A 17,752-nucleotide genomic window follows, 5' to 3' on the forward strand; every position below is an offset into this window, starting at 1 on the left:
AGACAGTGGAGTGATGTTCTATGTGAATAAAATTAAACTTCATGTGCCAGAAGTTCTTTTATTGACCATATTGCTGCAGAAAAAAAGGAACTTGTGTTGAACCAGAGGTTTTGGAGCCTTAAGTTGTGATGTTTGGCTCACACTCACCCTCAGGCCCACTCACAACCTCTTCTACTGCAGATCTATGACCATGCTGCAGCCCCTGGTGAGCACTGTGTGGGAGTGGGGGGGGGGGGGGGGGGGGCGGGGGGTGGTTACTGGCAGGCTCCAGGAGTGTTCACCAGAGCGATTCGTTGATATTTGCTTTTATTTTCCCATTCTGATTGGATATGTAAATATGGTTTGGAAAACTGATTTGGTTTTGTCTCGAGCTTAGTCTGAGGTCAAACAAAAAGCAGAGCAACAGAGGACGAGAATGACTATATTTTTTTCTTATAGTCATTCCTGGAAGCCCAGCGCTGTGTGGTGATCCCTGCTTGACCTTGAGGCAGTGGTGGGAGATGCTTTCTTGTACCACTGAAATGCTTGTGGCGAAGGCCGTCCCAGGCTGCTGAAGACAGATGCTGACCCAGTGAGAATGTAGCATCACTCATGCACTTGCAGGTCAGGATGGTATACAACTTGGAGGCTCACGCAACATCCTGACTCTATAAACTACTGCTGGTCTAAAGCCCAGGTGATCGTTGTCTGGGAAGAGGTCCTGAAGAAGCCTCGGTTTGTTGCAATCATGCATTTTGTAAAAACACTGTGTCGAGGGTGTGCTGGTAGAACGGGGGGAGGGAATGTTCTGGGTGGTGGATGGAGTGTGAATCAAAGAGCTCCTTTGCCCTGAATGGTCCCCAACTGCTTGTGGGCTGCTGGAGAGGCACTCATTCAGGCTGGTGGAGAATGTTCCATCAAACTACACACGAGTCTCATGAAAGGCCTTGGAGAGTCAGGAATTGAGTCCCTTGCAACAGGATACCCAGCCTCTGATTTGCTTGTAGTATTTATGTGACTGGAACTGTTAAGTCCCTGGTCAACTGTGAAACCCAGGGTTGTTAATAGTGGAGAGCTCAGAGGTTTTCCCTTGCAGATGGTCACTGCACTTGTGGAGCATGGGTGTCAATTTTAACCCATCCGCTGATGCCTGAATGTTTATTGCAAGGGGACATCGGCTGATTCATTCACTGAGCAGTGATGATTCAGCATTGGCTTCTCCTCACTCTAATCAAAAGGCCATCAGTCTCTTCTGCATGGCTCATCTAAAAAAGGGTCTCACAACTTCACCTCTGAGCCCTAGACCATGGAGGATGCAGCAAGGCATTACACAACAAGGGAGCCTCCCTCGTACACCTCCAGAAGGGTCCAGCAGGACAGCCATTGTTCCAGCACACAGTGGTGAAAATATGGACTGCAACATGCCTTCATTGTAAAAAGCATGTAGAACATACATGGAGTCTTTGCTGTAACCAGTAGCCAGTTGCAAAGAGCACAGGCCTTAACCCCCAGCAGCCCTGTGTTGTTCGGCGTGGCAGCTAAAAGAACCACACACTGGCAGAAGATAAATGTGACCTGCAAGCTCACTGGATTTCTGGCACAGACCACTGAGTCCTCTGCAGATAGCTGGATACCAGTGCAACATTGGCAGGGAGGGGGAGAGGGAGGGGGGAGAGGGAGAGCCCTTGTGGCCACATGGGAATTTTGCCATGTGAGGTGGAGCAGTGGAGCATCGAAGCAATCTCTCCATCTTGCCCCATTGGGAACCCCAGCATCCTGACGACCATCTACTACTTCCTTTCCCAAGGATTAGGAGATGAATTCACTCATCCTCAAGCATGGGCTTCTGTCGTCTTCTTAAGGCAGTGGTGGACTGTATACATAGATATATTGCTGACATTGTCTTCACCTCAGGCCCAATAAGTCACCAGCACTACCACAGGCAAAACAGACCCTGCACAACCGGTGGCCTCAGTCAGATCTCAGTCACTGACTCCTTGCTGTAGCACAGTGTTTGCAGTCTCCTGCTCCTCAATCTTAGCCTCTACTTCCTTAGGAGGCTAAAGAAATTTGGTATGTCGCCTTTGACACTCACCAATTTTTATCAACGCACCACAGAAAGCATACTATCCGGATGCATCATGGCTTGGAATGGCACTGCTCTGCCTGAGACCGCAAGAAACTGCAGAGAGTTGTGGACACAGTTCAGCACATCACGGAAACCAGCCTCCCCTCTATGGACTCTGTCTACATTTCTCACTGCCCTGGTAAAGCAGCAGCATAATCAAAGAGCTCACCCACCCAGGCATTCTCTCTTCTCCCCTCTCCAATCGGGCAGAAGATACAAAAGCCTGAAAGCACGTACCACAAGACTCAAGGACAGCTTCTATTCTGCTGTTATAAGACTATTGAACGGTTCCCTAGTATTATAAGATGGGACCTCTTGAACTCACGATCTACCTCGTTATGACCTTGCGCCTTTTTGTCTACTTTCTCTGTAAGCTGTTACACTTTATTCTGCATTCTATATTGTCTTACCTTGTATTACCTTGATGCACTGTTGTAGGGAATTGATCTGCGTGAATGGTATGCAAGACAAGTTTTCACTGTGACAATAATAAACCAATTCCAATCAGGCACACATTTACTTCCTGAAGCTGCGTGGAAGTTTGTTTGGGGTCTTTCGCCCATTCCTCCTTCTCCCCATCCTCCTGGCAGGCAGCCTTGCCCTGCAGCCCCCTCCACCACCCCAACCGGCTCCCTATCGTACTGAAGATCCAGAGGAACAACCATCAGTGCACAAATTTATGCCAAAGACGGCTGAAGGTACAACGATGATCGGATCTAAACCCCAGCCACAATGGGAGTGTTTCCTTTCTCGCATGAATCAATTACTGCAGTTCTCTCCAGCACACTCACTCAAAATCAATCACCAACAAAACAATGTCATTTAAATAGCGGCAGGTTGGAAGGGGAGGTGGTGAGTACTTCCTGCTTCTGTGCCAGTTATCTGAATAGTACAATGCATTGGCTGGCACCAGATCAGTGTTGGCCAAGTTCCTACCCTGGCTGCCTGTATTTATACCTCAGGTGTTACTACAATCCCCAACATCTTGACTTAATGCTAAAGATGTTCAGTTGTAATCCACAGATAAAATTAGAAGAATTACATCCACGTTGCTGAAAAACAAACAGCATTACGCAGCCCAATTTTGTGGTTTGAAGTCTTACGTTTTCCCTCCTTAGTTCAGGGGCAGTTGGCCTCTCTTTTCCTCTTGGCACTGCCCTGGTGCTATAATGTCACAACACATTGCAGCCAGACTGGTGCTAACATATTTAACAGGAAACCACAGGGTTGTTTACTCTGAGAAGATTTTTGAAAGCCATTGGTTTGCACGAATTTGTACTATAAATGATTTTGCACCTTTTGTGTTCCATCAACTCTGGGAAGACCTGCATGCCCACCAGCAATTCTTCACATAGTGTACCAGCCTCTCAAACATTGTGACCACCTTTTGTAACACAAGGCCCCAGCTGTGCTTATGATGGGCATCAGCCTAAATTGAGAAATTGCCACTTGCTATTAGCATGGGTCAAAGGTGCTATTTCAATGGCGACTATTTCAATGGATTCTCCAATCAATTTGCTCCTCACTAATCCCTTTTATTCCTGAATCAGCCCTGTTAAACCCTTGTGTTCCTCAAATCAGCCTTGATTACATCGTTGGATTTATCAAAAGCATGAAGATAGATCCTCAAAAGGAATAGAGGAGAAGAGAGAAGCACACAATCTAATCTGACAGGGCATTATAGGCTTCCACTTCAATCATTTGTATCTGAATGCTGTTTTATTTCTTTCCATTGAGACTATCTTAGTTATATTAGAACAGTAGACTGAGGATGCTGAACTCAGATCATAATGAGACTTAACATATTAAGATATCTTTATTACTCACATGTACATCGAAACACAGTAAAATGCATCTCTTGTGTAGAGTGTTCTGGGGGGCAGCCCGCAAGTGTCACCACGCTTCCGGTGCCAACATTTCATGCCCACAATTTCCTAACCCATACGTCTTTGGAATGTGGGAGGAAACCGGAGCACCCAGAGGAAACCCACGCAGACACGGGGAGAAGGTACAAACTCCTTACAGACAGTGGCCTGAATTGAACCAGGTCGCTGGCACTGTAATAGCGTTACGCTAACCGCTACACTACCGTGCCTGCCCCATAAGCTGGCCAATTGCTTTTGGTGGAGATATCTCGTTGCAAGCCCACTATAGGAGATGGGTCTACACCGTATTCTTTCTCCTTCAATGAACTCACAATGCTGCTCTACTTCCACATGGTACAGAACAGCCAGGATGGAGGGAAAAAAACAGCAAGAAATATCTATGCCCAGCAAAACCCTAAAGAGATTGGGCAGAAGTAAGTCATAGTCCCATCTCCAATCTGAGAGCCTCCCCACAAAATGCTGGAAGCCTAAGAAAGTTTACAATCAGTTGCCTGTTGAATAAACAAATTTTCTCCACAGCCACAATGTTAAAGAGGCAAGAAATATGACCAAGGGAAGTTCTTGTCCTTCACACCTACTAAATTTGTAAAGGGTACGAAATTCCTAGTTTGAATGTAAAGTTCATGTTTCTGATTAATACAAGTTTTAATTTGAAATGTTATGTTTGAAGGTAACTTATCTTATGTTTAATAAGGAAAGAAAAACACAGCCTTCATCCTTAAAGGGAATTCAGCTACTCCCTAGCATGTCTAAATCTTGCTCACCTGTTGACCACCTGTTGGGCTAGAGAGTCTGGCTAGGAAACAAGCCTGCTGTCTAGGATCTCTCACAGGAAGGAAGGTCCAAGCTCCACACAAGAAGGTGCTTGGAAGTACAGGCACGAAAGGACTAGGCATCCAGACCTACCGTTAAAGAAAATACAGTGACCCAGTGATCTCTCATTCATTCCACCGCACATACACAATGTGAAAGCTGAGTGGAGAGAACAAAGAGGGACAAATTCACAAATAAGCAAGACTTTTATTCACATAACTGCAAAATAGCTTGTGATAACAGGAATGCAAAAAACTCTTACAATAAAATAATAAATACTAAAAATTATGAATGGGCATGCTTGAAGTAGTGCAAAAATATCAATACTAACACTTCATGGGCACAGCTGAGGAAGGAGGAGGAGAAACTGTCCTTTTGGTGGGGTAGGAGAGGGATTGAGGTTCATCACTTGGAGGACAGAATTTTAAACTTGGAAGATCTCCCAGTGTTATAGAGCACTGCTGTAAACCGAGAAATCTAATCTGAATCTTGTTCCTGAAGGGTTCTGTGCTCTGTCCTTGGGTATATTGTTCTTCCACAATCTGCATACATAGGGCAGAACATTTGGTTAATGACCAGGGTCACCTCAGGCTGACCTACAGCTCTGTACAGCAACAGATTTCAGAGCAGTTGGCATATTCCAATTCAGCCTCCTGATAAATGGATTGAAGAAGCATGCAAGGTTTTGAACGGTTACAGTCAGCAATACTACTGGTAAGACATTGCTACGATTGAGAAACTTTTAAGACTAAGCTTGACTTTGAAGTTACATTGAGTAGGGTTAAGTTGGTCAGGGAGTACAGTAGAATTACAGTGAGTCTTAAATGACCCAGAGCTTTGTTAAAACCCATCTGATCCAACATATCCTTCAGGGAAGGGAATGGGCTGTCCATACCTGGTCTGGCTGTGTGTGAATCCAGACCCACAATAATGTGGCTGACTTTTAACTGCTCTCTGAAAACAGCCTTGCATAGAAGAAAATACACCACTTCAGCCTCCCTCAACCTTTCCACCATTCAAGGGAGTCGTGGCTAACTTGTAACTCCAATCTGTTTGTACTTCATCCCAGATCTACTGAACTTTAGAGACAGGAGACACCACAGATGCTCTAATCTGGAGCAAAACACAAATTGCTGGAGGAGCTCAGCAGATCGAGCAGCATCTGTGGAGGCAAAGGGTCCTGGTACAGGGTCTCGACCCAAAGCAACAAACTATCCCTCTTCCTTCACAGATGCTGCTCGACCTGCTGATTTCCTCCAGCAGCTTGTTCTTTGCTACAAAACTTTCATTGCATTTTCAGTTGTTTTTCATTGCAGAAGAAAGCCATCGTCCTTTGAACCCTTGGACAGCTCTTGACTATCACATGGGTAGAGGAATGTCTTCCACATGCTGAAAATGTGCACTCAAGTATAATCAGATTCATTAGAGGGAAGCTATTGCTCTGGCTGGAAGGGCTGTAACAGACTGGGAAAGGAATCACGGAGTCCTAGCGAGATACAGCATGGAAACGGGCCCTTCGGCCCAGCAAGTCCATGCCAACCATCAACCATTTACACTAATCCTACATTAATCCCATTTGTTTTATTCTCCCCACTTTCTTATTAACTTCCCTCATATTCTAGCATTCATCTACACATTAGGGGGAATTTACAGTGGCCAATTAACCTACTAACTTGCACGGCTTGGGGACGTGGAAGGAAATCCCAGCACCTGGAGTAAACCCAGGTGATCACAGAGAGAAATGTGAAAACTCCACACAGACAGCACTCCAGGTTAGGATTGAACCTGGGTCTTTGGCACTGTGAGGCAGCAGCTCTGCCAGCTGTGCACTGTACTGCCCTCCCCTCAGTATAAATGCTGTGGGTTTGTAGCGATCTGGAATGCACTCCCTGAAAGGGTGGTGAAGCAGATTCAATAGTTGTTTTCAAAGGGGAATTGGTTACATTCAAACAATAAAATGGCGTGGAATGGGACTGATCGGATAGGTCTCTTTAAAAAAAAACTAGTACAGACACAATGGCTGAATGGCCACTTAAGGCAGTTTAATTTTTTCTCTGTCTCTTATCAAGGTGGCTAGTATTGTGTGCTGTTTATTTCATTGTGGTGAAAACTGCCCGAGCTATCCCTGTGACAGCTGATGTCTCTGGAATATTGCCTGCAATCTTTTAAATATTCACTGGTGCCCTGAACTTGACAGCCTGTCAAGACTGAAGATGGTTTGATTGCTAAAATAGAATTATGAGCAATCCAGAGTATCCCATGTCCAGATGTTCATGAAACACTCCACACCGGAAAATCTTGCAAACAAAAATAGCAGCCCTTTTTTTTCTGTAATGTCATAAATTCATTGACAGCTACTAGATTAGGCTACCCTAAAGGTTAAATGCAAAGCGCAATGTAGTAGAATCAAGCAGGGCTCAGTTGGATCAGACTCACCCTCTCACCTCTGGTCAGGAGGTTACAGTTCAAGTCCCACTACAGGCACTTGAGCACAGGGCTCTGAGATACCACATCAGTGCAGTACTGAGGGTACATTGCACCGCGGAGGTTTTGGCCTGGAATGTCTGCAGCATCTGCAAAGCAGAGTGCACGGTGGAAATTAGATAAGGCTGGGGTTGGCATGGGAGGGGGAGTTGTCAGTGTGAGGGTCAATTAGTGGTGTGGGGTGGGTGGGGAGAGGGTGGCCTGCGATCACCATTCAGAGCTGGAATTGGGTTCCCAGATGCAGTTGGGAGATCCAGTGGGTGCAGTGGGAGCCTGTTCCCAATGCACGGTAGCGTAGTGGTTAGCATAACGCTATTTACAGCGCCAGCGATGGGGGTTCAATTCCCGTTGCTGTCTGTAAGGAGTTTGTATGTTCTCCCCGTGACTGCGTGGGTTTCCTCCGGGTGCTCCGGTTTCCTCCCACCTTCGAAAAGACGTACGGGTTAGTAGGTTAACATGAGTGTAATTGGGCAGCGCAGGCTCGTTGGGCCGGAAGGGGCCTGTTACCGTGCTGTTTAAAACAAAAAGTATGATCTGCAGCCCACACAAACAGGAACAGACACGCTGTAAGTGGTGTCCAGTCCATGGTTGGACACCACTGCACGCTGGAATGAGTATGCTGTGTCAGATACAGAGGAACCCAAAGAAAAGGACCTGAAAGTCCCTGATTTGCATTTTACTTTTCATTGAAATTGGACCCTTACACATAAAAACATGTGTATACAATCTAATTTATAGGCATTTGGCCTTATAGAGAAAATGTTAAATGAAGGATCCATGTTACCCCCTTAGTTGGATGTGGATGACCCCACTGTGTGATACTTAACCCTCAGTGAAAACCCAGCAAGCATTGGTCTGGTCACATTGTCACTGGGGAAATCATGCTGCTTCTCCTCCATTGCATCACTGACTATATCTCATTGGCTGCAAGTTGCTTTCAAACAGCCAAAAGGTGTGAAAGTTGCAATAAAAATGCAAGTCTCTTTTGAGTGAATCTGAGTTGTTCTGGCTGGGATAGTTCAAGGTTCAATCTACTGCCTGTGCTGAACGGGTTGATCTCACCTAGAGAATTCTCAAGAGTATTTTTAGACGAGCCTTATATAGATCAAAGGTAGGTATATAGTGTCAGTTTACGGGTAGCAGTACCACTTCCCTTCTTATATTTGTTATTCTCATCACCCAAGATTACTAACCTCACGGGTAACTGTGACCTTTATTTGGCCCACGTCTTTGTTTCCTCAAGGGTCAGCCTCAATCTGACTGAATGGTGGAATAGACCCAAGTGGCTAAATGTTCCTGTTCCTATGAATGTTTCAGGGCAATGACGAGCAGTACAGAGGGTGAGGGGTAATTTCACCCCATGTGATGTCTCGGGATTGGGATCCAGTAACCTTGGATGGACTGTGATTGTATTGAATAATGGAACAGGTATGAGGGATCAGGTGGTCTGTTCCTGCTTCTGTTTCTTAAATTCCTGTGTGCATATGTGGGGCAAAGGTAAAGGTAGGCTCAGGTACGTTCTGATAACTTCAAATAGCTTGAGACCTGCCTTCACTCATTAACACACACACGTACACAGGTAAGGTAAGAGGAAATGCCAGTAGCCATAGCGGAAGCCATGTTTTCAGAGAATAAGAATAATTAGGAGAAGAATACAAAATGATTCATTAAAATCTTGACTGCCATCATGGTGAACAGAAATAGTAGATACAAGGGAATATTACAGAAGTAGTTTTAACTCAATGACAACTCAAATTCCAGCTATGGGTAGAATATTGAGATTCAGTAGAGATGGGATCATAACTTGCATTCCAAGATCACAATGTCGTGTTTAATCAAATGGAACAATGGAACTCTCAAGGCTATGGCACCCACTGGTGCTGGCGTAACTTTATAAACACAAGTTTTGGTTCTGGCACTTACCGAATGACTTCAACAGAGGAGCACTGCTGGAGGCTGGCTGCCAGTTTCTCCGCTCCAGCCAGTGTGATTTTGTTCCCTTCCAGGCTGCAGAAAAAGATGAAAATGTTATTGAGAATACCATCGATGTCTGCACAGCAACTGAGGCCACGTACATGCCAATAATAAGAAAAGTTTTGGTTAAAGCAGCTGAGAGGGACCCTTCATTTGCCAAAGTTCAGAGGGAATGTAACCGGATGACAAATGGTCTACACACTATTCATACTGATCAATGCGTTGGGCTGTTTTAGATGAACAGCAGCAAGCAAGCAGATAACTAACTGGAAGTTTGCTCTAACATATAACATAGGCTAGGGCATCAACATATGCAGTATCAACACCATAATCAAAAGATTATGGTATTGAAGATGGGATGTGCATTCCAGTAAATCACACCGATATTTTTTCAGGATATACTGAAGGGCCTTAATTCACATATAATTTGCTTATATGTAATGTCTGCAGGAGTACTCAATATATTGTGGTTCCTTATAGTACTCGCTCAAGTTCAAGAACGTGTTACATTTTGATCGAAAGGTTCAACTGGATCAGGAAATAGAAGAACTGAGTTCTTAGTGATCCTCCTGGCCGCAGTCACTATCTTTGCTTCCTTTGGGCATGCTCCTATACTGATTTATTCCTCTCATTTTCATGCACTGGTGTTCCTTCTCATATCCCAGCAATCCCTTTTATCAATTGGACCTATAGCTTCTTCGTGGACCCACAGAGAAGGTAAGAGAGTCCATGATACATTGCAGTGCCGTTTGAACCCACTATATGTAGAGAGAAGAAAGACCTTGCCAAAAGTCTCTATGGATTGGTCCCAGTCCCTCTAGTCACGTGCAACAGAAGGACAAACCTCATGTGGATTCAGAGTCTGGCAGGAGGAATGTATCACCAGACTGGGCCAACTCCTCTTTCAGGTCCTGAGCACATCCTTCTAACAGGTCACCTTTACTTAAGTCTGTATGGTCAATGCAGCTATCTCCAGAAGGCAGCCTTTAGTCCAATTCGGTCCAACTCTCCTGGAAATATCCCAGCTTCTAATCCCCCCAAATGCACATCTCCAGCGAGTGACAGAACTCGTACTGAAACCTGATAGGCTTCCAGGAACATCTATCGAGCTGAACACAAAGAGCGACAGATAGAAATCTCAGCAACCCCTCCTGTGTCCCCAACATCAAAAATCCATCATCGAGCATTCAGTTTAAAATGCATATGGCATTTTAAGATTTTCCATTTTCTTAGCTTCCTGAAAAGATGGAAGTAGATTTGGATGGTAGAAATCTCTGCAGAGTGTGGGTGAATAGTTTGACTACACTGGGAATCAGAATTGGAAAGCAGGTGGGGTGTTCCATCCGCATGAGATGGGACCTACTGATACAATAGTTGTTCCCAAACTGGGGACTCCCTTATGGTGAGGCAGAGGGGGCACCAAAGATTACAGTGAGTCCATGAGGATTTAATAATGTTGAGGCAATCTAGTTAGGATGCTCACAAAAATACTTGGCTCGCTCGCTACCTCACCTGAAGGGCTGTTAGGAATCCCCAAGAATCCTTGGACAGCTCCAACTATTTAAAAGGAATGGCCCATGAGGTACTTATGGAGATGGAAGAGAGAGAGCATGTTTTATTGCATGTGTATTGTCAAACATCATACAATTACAGGTACACCTCAACATTCTAACATGCAGGCTGGTGTGTAGCTTGGAAGGGAACCAGCAGGCTGTGTTGTTCCTATGCACCTGTTCCCCTTGTCCTTAGTGGTGGTGGTGGGGAGGGGGAGGGGTGGGGGGGGTGGTGTCAGAGGTTTGGGAAGAGCTGATGGAATCATCTGGGTGAGTAACTGCCGTGCACTTTGTAGCTGGTGTGTCAGGTCAGTGGTGGAGGGGATGAATGTTCAGGATGGTGGGTGAGGTGCTAATTAAGCGGGGCGGCTTTGTTCCTGGATGGCGTTAAGCTTCCTTGAGAGATGTTGAAGCGCACTCACCAAGGCAAGTGGCGAGTATTTCTTCACCCTCCTAATTTGTGCCACATAGATGGTGAAAAGGCCTTGGGATATCAGGAGGTGAGACACATGCCACAGGATACCCTGCCTCTGACCTGATCCTATACTTATGTGGCTGGTCCGTTAAGATTCTAATCAATGATGACCCCTAGGGTATTGCTGCTGGAGTCAGCAGTAGTAAAACTGTTGAATGTTGAGGGTAGGTGGTTAAGCTCTCTCTGGCTGGAGATGGTCATTGCCTCACACTTGTGGCATGAAAGCTACTTGCCACTTATCAGCCCATGCCTGAATTTTGTTCGGGTCTCACTTCATGCCGGCAGGAGCTGCTCCATTTGCTGTGGCAAATGGAGTTGAAGGTGACGTAACCATCGATGAACATCTACACTTTTGACCTTATGATGGATGGAAAGTTATTGATGAAGCAGCTGAAGATGGTTGGGCCTAGGACACTGCCTTGAGGAACTTCCGTAGACGAGGCTGATTTGTTTCTCTGTGTGAATCAGTGGTGCAATTTCCTCTCGATTCTCATTGACTTCAGTCTCACCGGAGCTTCTTGATGCCGCTCTTGGTCAAATGTTGTCTTGAAGGCAAGGGCAATCACTCTCACCTCACCTCTGGAGTTCAGCTCTTCAGTCCACGTCTGGACTTGGGTTGTGATTAGGTCTGGAGTCAAGTGGTCCAAGTGGAACCCAAACCAAAGTTAGGGGCTCAGATCTCAATAACAGCAATTGTTCTAACTACAACATGTTTATCTACTGAAAAAATAGAAACAATTCCTTGCCTGTTAAGTTCACAGTGGTTATTTGAATCTCCCATTTAAAATGATCAGTGGTGACCTTTTAAAAGATGTAAAGTGAGGGGCAGGGAAAGAGCGACAGAAAAAACTAAGAGATTGACAATAAATGTCACATTAATATAATAAAGTAAGAAAAATAGTTGGGATGAATGCAGGGAATTGTTCGGATGATTGGTTGTGGTAACTGGACTCAGGATTTTGTATTCCAAATAACCTCAAAGTAAATGTTTTTTGAGAATGTTTTGATGTTGAAATATTTCCATATTTTAAATATACAGTGTACATGAAATAGTAATGTCCCAGTTTTTCCCTGAGGCGATGTTTCCTCAACATTCACTTCTATCCCTGCATCTGGCAGTAGGAGATTGATTGCTGATGGGTCAATATTCACAGAAGCGGAGTGATACAGGGATATGGTTGAACAGCAATCAATGGAGTTTCTGGGGCCGTAGGAATTTGTTATAGGGTTGACGGGATCCACTTTGATCTCTGTTGGCATATTAGAGAATTAATGTACACACAGGGGAGAGAAGAATCCTGCAGTGAACAAAACACAGCTGTCAATGCAAGAAGCAAGACCATGCCATCATGGTGCCCAACACGTGGAATTACCACCCAGGGACCCCACACCCCTGCACCGACACTTACCTTGCTGGATGCAGAGGACCTGTATCACTGGGCTTGCCCATTCTGCACTGATGGGGCAGCACAATGACTTGGCTCTGTCCCCAAAATGTCCCCGACAGCCTGTACCCACCATCGAAGTTAGGAGGGGGACTTAGCAGGCTGTAAACACTGTAATTGATTTTATAGCTTTTCAATGTATTTAACATTGAGAGGCATTTAAAAATATTGAAGTTTAAATAAATAATATAAACAATAAAAGATTTTAAAACTCATAAATGTTAATGTTAAGTGAAATAGTTTAAATAAAGCAATTTTGCCTTTTAAATTTTTAGCCTACAATCCCAATTGAAGCTAATAGATGCTGGCCCGGACAGGTGATTCCCCAACATAATGCAGCAAAATTGGGCTCTGCCACTGGGCTCCAAATTCAATAGCTTATGAATGGATGTCTGGGACAAACTACTGCCAGTTCCCATCAGAACTCTCAGCAATAGCCAGCAAGATCTGGCTCAAATTAACCAAGTCTCAGCTCACTGCCTAAACACTGCCACCCACAGGACCATGTGGAAATGGTAGCTGACTGGTTTCTCTGACTTTGGGATGTACTGGAGTTAATGCTCCAGAAAAAGCTTACAAATTCAGTCATAAGCATCTAGTTGACAGAACATGCATGGTATTTATGTTCATCTCTACATACGTTTCCAGCTGCTAATATAATATTTTAAAACGGAACATGGATTTATATAGCATCAACCACAAAAACGGTACCATGCAGGTGGGGTCGAGGAACCAATGAGATCTCAGAGCACAATTACGCCAATAACTAAATGTTGCAACACAGAATGAGCAAGGCCAGAGGGGAAGCAAAACAAGTTCCAGGTTTATTTCTAGAGGAATGGAATTGAAAAGTAGGGAAGTTACGCAAAACCTGAACCTTGGTTAGCCTATACTTGAAGTACTGTGTCTCGTTTAATCATCATATTGCGAAAAGGATACATAAAGGCATTGAAATGCGTACAGAGAAGATTTACAAGGGTAATACCAGAAAACATGGGATACGTTATCAGGAAAGGATGAGAAAACTGGTTCTCTTTTCTCTTAAAGGTGGCTGGGGGATGGCCTAACAGAGGTTCATAGAGTGGATGGTGGGGACCTTTTCCACTTGTGGGGAAAAGCGTAACTGGATAGTAACCATGAAATCCAATAACAAATTCAGAAGAAACTTCTCCAGCCAGTGAGGGGGTGAGAATGTGGAAATCGCTCCCCCAGGGAATGTTTGAAGCCAAAGGAATTTAAAGGAAGGTTGGACAAGCACATTAGGGTGAAGGGTAATGAAGGTGACAGAGATAGATTTAGATGAGTAAAAGTCAAAAGGAGGCTCAAGTGGAGCATTAATGCCAGCATGGACTGGTTGTGCCACGTGGCCTGTTTCTGCACTAGGTATCTTATGTAATCCTATACAACCATGATATTTTGACTACCTGAAAGGAAAGCTCTCCTATTTTTAGTATAGTGCTGTGCATTTGGAACCCTCAGTAGCCTCATATATTTATCAGGCAAACTGGCTGGGCCCTACTTCTGCCAGAGGAATTGCTTAGCTTCTAAAACACACAAACAGTCGCTACCTAACTAATGCATGATGATGTCTGAATCCTGTGTTGTTATTTGTTCTTACCATGTGATTATACCTGTTGAATGTTAAGAGCCTTGTTGTTGACCCTCAGGAGCCAATCTAGAGCCCCACAAACATTATCTGTCACGAAGCCTCAGTGTTGTACTCACTCAAGTTTCTTTAAACACCGCATTCTGGGTAGTACTTCAGCCAGCCACGCTGTCCCCTCGTCGCTGATATTATTCCAGGACAAGCTGCAAGGAAGAGCAGGAAAAAAAGGTATATTTAGAATTTTCATGAGCATCTTTCTTCAGGATTTCCCAAAAGTTGCAGGCCAGTGGCCTTCCACCTGCAATGGAAATGATCTGGAACTCCTAACTCTGCTCCAAGTAGAAGGCAGCTCTGGATTCAACACTTGGCCTTAGTATAGCAGAAAGCTTTCAAGTAGCAATGTTCCTGCATTTAGTGGGGATGCCATCTGCACAGAACAGTTGCTGAATCAACACCACAGCCCTGGTCTTCTTGAGATTTTGTAGATCTATTTGAGATCCCAAGACTTGGCTTGCAAGGACTGAAGTCACGTCATCAGCTCTGGTACACTAAATCCATGCCTTCATGCTTTGATTTCAACTTTTCTGGATGGAACACAACTTAAATTGGGTGATGATAGTCATAGTGCCATATAGTGCCAACCACCAAGCACCCAGTTATACTGGTTCCACTTTCCTGGAACTCTTTGTTTGAATCCTTTCAGTCAGGTTTCTGTCACTACCCGAGGCTGATACATCTCTCGGCAAGATCACTATTGACATCCTGTGAACTTTAACAAGGCTAATCCGTCCCACCTCACAATTCTTGACCTGCCTGCAACTTTTGAAAAGGTTAACCATACCCTCCTCCTCCAACACTTCTCCACGTGAAGGGAGGCACAGCTGGTCGAGCTGCTACCTCACATCTCCAGCGACACGGGTTCAGTCATGACCTCCGGTGTTGTTTGTGTGGAGTTTGCACATTCTTCCTGTGACTGTCCGTGTTTCCTCTGGCGCTCCAGTCTCCTCCCACATCCCAAAAACATGCGGATTGTGGGTTAATAGGCCACTGCAAATTGCCCTTTGTGTGTAGGTGAGTGGCAGAGTCTGGGAGAGTTGATGGGAATGAGGGAAGAATAAATGGGACTATTGTAGGGTTAGTATAAATGGGTGATGGTCAGTGCAGACTCGGTGGGCTAAACGGCCTGTTTCAATGCTGTATGATTCTATGATACATACATCCCTTATATAAATAATGCTTAACAATAAATTGTGGAGAAGTGTATTATGCCCATTGCTAAGGTGGTCCAGAATTATAAACCAAACATCAGTCTGCAATGGGAGGCATACATCTGGATGAACCACTCCTATAATGCAAAGAAAGATAAAAGCTTCTACTATTGTGCATGGCAGCCTGACTGGCGCTGAAGAAATGTAGCAGGACAGGATGAGCTGTACATATGAATATATTGGATGTCACTGACTTTGGCAACGAAAGCCGGATGTTCACTGCTGCTCTCCAATTTCCGGCAGCAATGAGGTGAACACCTTAAACGGATATGTTGGCTGCTCCACTATGTTCAAATTCAGAGAACAGAGAAAGCTCGTCAGCATTCTAAACAAAATAAAAAATTGTGAATTTACATAGTTTCTGAGGAGATGGAGTAGCAGGATGGATTCTGCTACACTGACCTTTATGCAACTAACTCTAAAAGTGCCTGCCAGCTCGATATTGTTGATTAAAACCATGACAACCACATTAGCCAAAGCTTCACTTTAAGTATGCAGCTGCCAGCAGGCACACAGACACTTTGCATTTGAAAAATTTAACACTTACATGACCTCTTCAACAGTGGGACAGCATACAAGTCCAGCTGCAAGCTCTTCAGCCATGCTGTTATCTATCCTGTTCAACTGAAGGCTGGAAGAGAGAATGCCGATGTTAGTAGATCCCAGTACCCTGAACAATGGATACTGGTTTCTCTTCTGGGGAAAGAGCATGTTCCATAGATTCCAGTGTCCCTACCCACCCCTTCACCTCCCACACCACCCCAACCACCTTGGTTCATTTCCTAGGCAAGTGTTCCTCAGGTGTGACCCTAAACAATCAAAATCAGCAGGCTGTGCAGCAATGGCCAAGTTAGATCTTGCCTCCCTCAGTGAGCATACCACTGTATATTTTCAACTTAGCCTCCAAGAGCAGGGAGCCCTGGCTGATAATTTTTACATTCTCTACAGTGTGTTGGTAAGTGGCCTCTATGATCACCTGAGCTAACAGCCAGCTAAACACAGACCAGAAGTGGAACACAGGCCCTACTTGCACTAAAGCAGAAAGGGCACTTACCATCTGCCACACAGGGAGTTGGGAGCACTCAAAAGATCTGATTCCCAGTGCTACAAATGCATATTGGTGAAACTTTAAAAATAATGTACTGCTAATAGCTTTTACTATTTCTAATGATGCATAAATTAGCATATGCTTTACACTGCAGTGTGTTTTCATAATCCCGAGACTTGTTTTCTTTGAGGAGAATATTAGAGGATAAAATTGAAAGAGAAATCATTTGGGTTTCTTTCCTTATTCTACGTCCCTCAGCAGGGTTGCTATCTGAAACTGCTGCACCTTCCTGAGTCTGTAGGTGAGGTCATTTGTCCTGCAAATAATTTCTTGTTCACAGATTCGCCAGTTGGTACAGAGAGGGAATGAATCCTGATGTGGTCAATTTTCCATCTACACTCTCCATCTCAAGGGGCCAAGCTAACAACAACAACAACAAAAACTACTACTTGCAATTATATAGGGCCGTTAATGTTATCAGGTACGTGAGATAAGGTCCAAGCCGCATTATTAGACATTGTACCCTCCAATTACCCAATGACAGTTCACTTTCTGTAACATTCACTGAGGACTCATTTGCTGCCTCCAAGTAACTGGTGCACTGAGGTGCAAAGTAAATGCTCACACTCCGGAAACTGCCTCTTTTCACACTTTGTTTTAGTTTTTGACCCTCCTGGTGAAATGCCCCTAATCAGCTAACTGGTTAGAGAATCACCACTGCAGATCTACTGGGAAATAGGTGATGCTCCCGTTTACTGTATCCCCTGTCTCAAAACAGAGGAAAAACAGAGCCTCACAGCATGTTAGCTCAAAACAAAGGGCTGTGTGAAAAGTGACAGGGGATCTGGGGCTCACCACGTCTTGCCCCGAGAATAAACTCTTCTAACCTCAGTCTGTCAGCTTAAAAGACCTGGTTTCTGAAGAACTCATCAGGAACGTGATGCTTTAACACCAGGGGTTAGGTGCAAGTGGGGAAGTGGTTAGCCATCCAAGATCATCACACCAGCAGGCAAAGCACTCATTCCGTGATCTACACAGACGTTAGTGATTCCTGACATGGCCTGCTCTGTCATTGTTACTGCAAGACCATGTT

General features: G+C 44.6%; 1 protein-coding gene across 1 annotated transcript in view; it reads right to left on the reverse strand.

Moving 5' to 3' along the window:
• The window catches only part of nlrc5 (NLR family, CARD domain containing 5), a 201,130-nt gene that overhangs the window by 48,034 nt on the left and 135,344 nt on the right, over nt 1-17,752 (reverse strand). The window contains exons 50-53 of the mRNA XM_052027934.1: nt 16,159-16,242; nt 14,463-14,546; nt 9,214-9,297; nt 4,758-5,348 (exon numbers count right to left, since the gene is read on the reverse strand). Of these exons, the coding sequence (XP_051883894.1) occupies nt 5,255-5,348; nt 9,214-9,297; nt 14,463-14,546; nt 16,159-16,242 (346 nt within the window). The 3' untranslated portion in view covers nt 4,758-5,254. The remainder of the gene's footprint in view (nt 1-4,757; nt 5,349-9,213; nt 9,298-14,462; nt 14,547-16,158; nt 16,243-17,752) is intronic.

Source organism: Pristis pectinata, chromosome 13 (assembly GCF_009764475.1).
Source record: "Pristis pectinata isolate sPriPec2 chromosome 13, sPriPec2.1.pri, whole genome shotgun sequence".
Taxonomy (NCBI): domain Eukaryota; kingdom Metazoa; phylum Chordata; class Chondrichthyes; order Rhinopristiformes; family Pristidae; genus Pristis; species Pristis pectinata.